This window comes from Buceros rhinoceros, unplaced genomic scaffold (genome assembly GCF_000710305.1).
Source record: "Buceros rhinoceros silvestris isolate BGI_N320 unplaced genomic scaffold, ASM71030v1 scaffold4064, whole genome shotgun sequence".
NCBI classification, from domain to species: domain Eukaryota; kingdom Metazoa; phylum Chordata; class Aves; order Bucerotiformes; family Bucerotidae; genus Buceros; species Buceros rhinoceros.
In genome coordinates, this window is record NW_010406319.1 from 23,081 (window position 1) to 26,428 (window position 3,348).

The 3,348-nt window shown below is 35.6% G+C and overlaps 1 protein-coding gene across 1 annotated transcript in view; it reads left to right on the forward strand.

Moving 5' to 3' along the window:
• The window catches only part of SMC1B (structural maintenance of chromosomes 1B), a gene marked incomplete at both ends in the record, with an annotated part of 24,062 nt that extends 21,118 nt beyond the window's left edge, over positions 1-2,944 (forward strand). Inside the window, 4 exons of the mRNA XM_010134022.1 lie at positions 1-155; positions 1,281-1,379; positions 1,877-2,033; positions 2,790-2,944. Coding sequence (XP_010132324.1) covers positions 1-155; positions 1,281-1,379; positions 1,877-2,033; positions 2,790-2,944 — 566 coding nt within the window. The remainder of the gene's footprint in view (positions 156-1,280; positions 1,380-1,876; positions 2,034-2,789) is intronic.
• Between the last annotated feature and the right edge of the window lie 404 nt (positions 2,945-3,348).

Genomic DNA, 3,348 nt, shown 5'->3' on the forward strand with positions numbered 1-3,348 from the left:
GGGAAACTACAAAATTACAAAAGGAAGCTACATCTATAGAAACCTCTCTGGAAGAAAAAAGATTAAGACGACATAATCTACTTCTTGAATGCAAGGTGCAGGACTTGAAAATAAAGATCCTGTATGGATCACTGGATGATATCAGTGAAATAGAGGTACTTAAAATGTTTACAGATATCACAGAGGAGCTGTTATTCAGTCTTGAATTTAAAGATATTTATTTTTTCCTTACAGGACTGTTTGTCTGACACAGTAATGTTAAAATAAATACATTGTTTTCATGTGATCAGACCTTATCCATTCAAGAGAAGGATTTCTTGATCATTTTTGTGGACAGAAATACTGGTTGCAAGTAAAAAGTATTGAAAAGTATTCCTGTGAAATATGTAAAATTGTTGTGGTACAAGAAAATTGGTATGAAAAAGTGTTCTAGATAGACATAGGTAAGAGGATACACGGGTCAATTCAGAAATGTAAATAAAGATGGCAGGTGCATAGATTGAGATATTACGGATGATTAACCATGTATTATAAAAGCTGTCTAAAATCATCCTTTTGTTTTCAGTAGATTTGGGTATTCACAGAAATCAGAGCTAGGCTAGAACAGAAATACTCCTGCTATCAGAGGATTGAGCTTTATTATTTTTATAGTGTTCCCTCTCTTTCCAGCATATCTTTTTGTGAGGAGAAATTAAACTTTCTCCACTGTTAGATAAGAAAGAGCTGTTGGTTTTGAAGGATTTGTTGCAAGTCTGTGAATTCGGAAGGAGTCTTGTTGAACCCTTTTCTTAGAAAAGTACTTTTGCTGGAGGGATAGGTGTGAATGTGAGCGGGTCAGAAGACAACATGAAGGCAGTGAGGTAGGCAGGCTTTCAAGGGAAAGGATGTGGGCTGCTTACCGGAGTATGTAGGCAACTCAGCTCTCACTGTTTATCAGTAACGAAGAGATGAAGCCGAGGAGGCAGGCGGTAGGAATAACAACTTGGATTCCTAATTAATGTCTCTGAGAAGACCGGCATGATTTGGCTCTCAGGAAGAATACTGACGATTTCATCTTTGCTTCAAACTGAAATTAGCAAATGTTTTCATCTTCATTTAAAAGGTGTGGTTTTTAATTACATACCTGAGATATTGACTGTTAACTCCATTTTGTCTTTGCGTAGAGTTATGGAATAAGTTTACCTCGTACCATGTCTCATTTTATATCCTATTCATGTATTACTTTAACGATTTAGAAGTTAACTGTCATTTCTGAACTGGAATGTCCTTCACCTTCCTAGCTAGGAACTGAAACAGAAGGCACACAGACTACATCAAGTATCTATGAAAGGGAAGAGGCAATTCAGATAGACTACAGCAGCCTAGCAGAAGACCTGAAGGTAATCTTTTCTGTTTGAATTTTTTTTCCCTTTTTAATTGTAAGGGAAATAATTAAATGTCAGAGGCTACATACAGAGCACAGGATGAGTCTGTCATCACTGGAAGGTCTCTTGAAGAATTAATCAAGAACCTTGTCTTCAGAGGTTTTGTTGGGGTTTTTTGTTGGTTTGGGGGTTTGGGTTTTTTTTTTTCTTTTTTACAAATCAAGCAGTGAAGCCAGCTACTCCTCCTCCTGTGTTGTATATTAACCCAGACTTCGAGGCTGAAGGGAGTTCGTTGTCTGTTTTTCAAACATCTTGTGGAAGAATACTTTGGAGCTAGTAAATGTATTCTGAGACCTAAAGCTCTGAGTGGAGTTTTGTGTTTTGTCATGTTTCCAGTTAAAGCTATTAGATAAGTGGGGATACTTCCAGAAGTGGTGAGTGCTTGCTGTGTATGTTGAAATGTCTTTTGTCTAAAAGCAAATCTTAGTGCTTTAGTATTTTTTTTTCTTTAGGACCTAGAGTCTGATAAAGATATAGAGGAACATCTGAACCAGATGCAGCAGGAAATAAAATCTAAAGAGACTACATTAATGAAGACAGCTGCTCCAAACCTGAGAGCAGTAGAGAAATTACAGATAGCTCGAGACAAGTTCCAAGAATCACTGGATGGTAACACTGAGTTTTTCATATTAATGGCTTTTGTGACTGTGGGAGTTTTCACCCTAATTGAAATTCTTCTTTCTTGGGTTTGGTCCTGCTTGCTTTGCTTCTTTCAGAACTGGGAATAAACACTTGAGCACAAAATATACCTTAATATCTGAAATGTTGTTTTAATTTTATGTAAAAAATTTATTAACATATACTTTACTCTGCAGTAGTTTATTGAAATACGGTGTGAATGACTGGAAAGATCCTTTGTTGGCCAAATGACATCATAAAGTATTTTTACTTATTTTCTACAAATTACTGACTTAAAGTTCTTTTAATTTGTCTTAAATAATTGAAGGAACATATGCACATTCTTCAGAACTCAGATGTCAGTATTACTGCAAAATTACTGGTATCCCCAAAATGTATTGCAGACATTAACATATTAAGAAAACCAGAGAGTTCTGTAGCTGTAACAGTAAATGCTGGTGCTGCTTAAGGCCACCCAACATACAGAGGGAATTAGGAGAAGATTTTTGTTCGTTGCTGCAGATGAATGGAGCATAGAACAGATTGAATACATCTCAGCTTTTCAGGTTTTGGGGCCTCCATTTTAAATCTTGAAGGAAACTCATAATATTGGTATGCTCCTTTTATGTGCATTAGAACCTTTTTCCACAATATATATTTTCCTTGATGCTTGTTATGATATATATTTGTTCTGTGTATTTGTTTAGAGGCTTATTATGGAATAATTTCAGTAATTATTTTTTACAGCTTTTGATGCGAGCAGAAAGGAGGCCAGAACATGCAAGCAAGAATTTGAACAGGTGAAAAAAAGGAGATACGAGCTTTTTAGCCGGTGCTTTGAGCATGCCTCCATAGCTGTTGATCAGATCTACAAGAAACTTTGCAGAAACAATAGTGCTCAGGTGTGTCACGTTCTTGGATGCTTGGCTTAAAAGGTCTGCTCGATGCTTTGTTATCTAGAATAAGAGAACTTAGTAACACTTTCAGTTTCCAAAGACAGTTTCAGTCCTGAAGAAGAAAATATATTAAATACTCCATTTAAAAATTACACTGGTTTACACGTGTAGTGATACCAATAATAAGTAATTAAAACCACTTAATCATTAGTATGCATAAAGCTAAAAATCAGAAATCACTGTGCTGATGTTTTGTGTGAAGCTCCTTATACCCCACTTAAACATTTAAAAAAACGTAAGACTTAATATGTTTGCAGCTTTGAAGAAATTAAGAAAATTCGTGTCACAATTGTATTAATCTTTGCTAGTGTTCCAGTAGTAACGCCAAAAGTAAAGAAGAAACTCCAAAT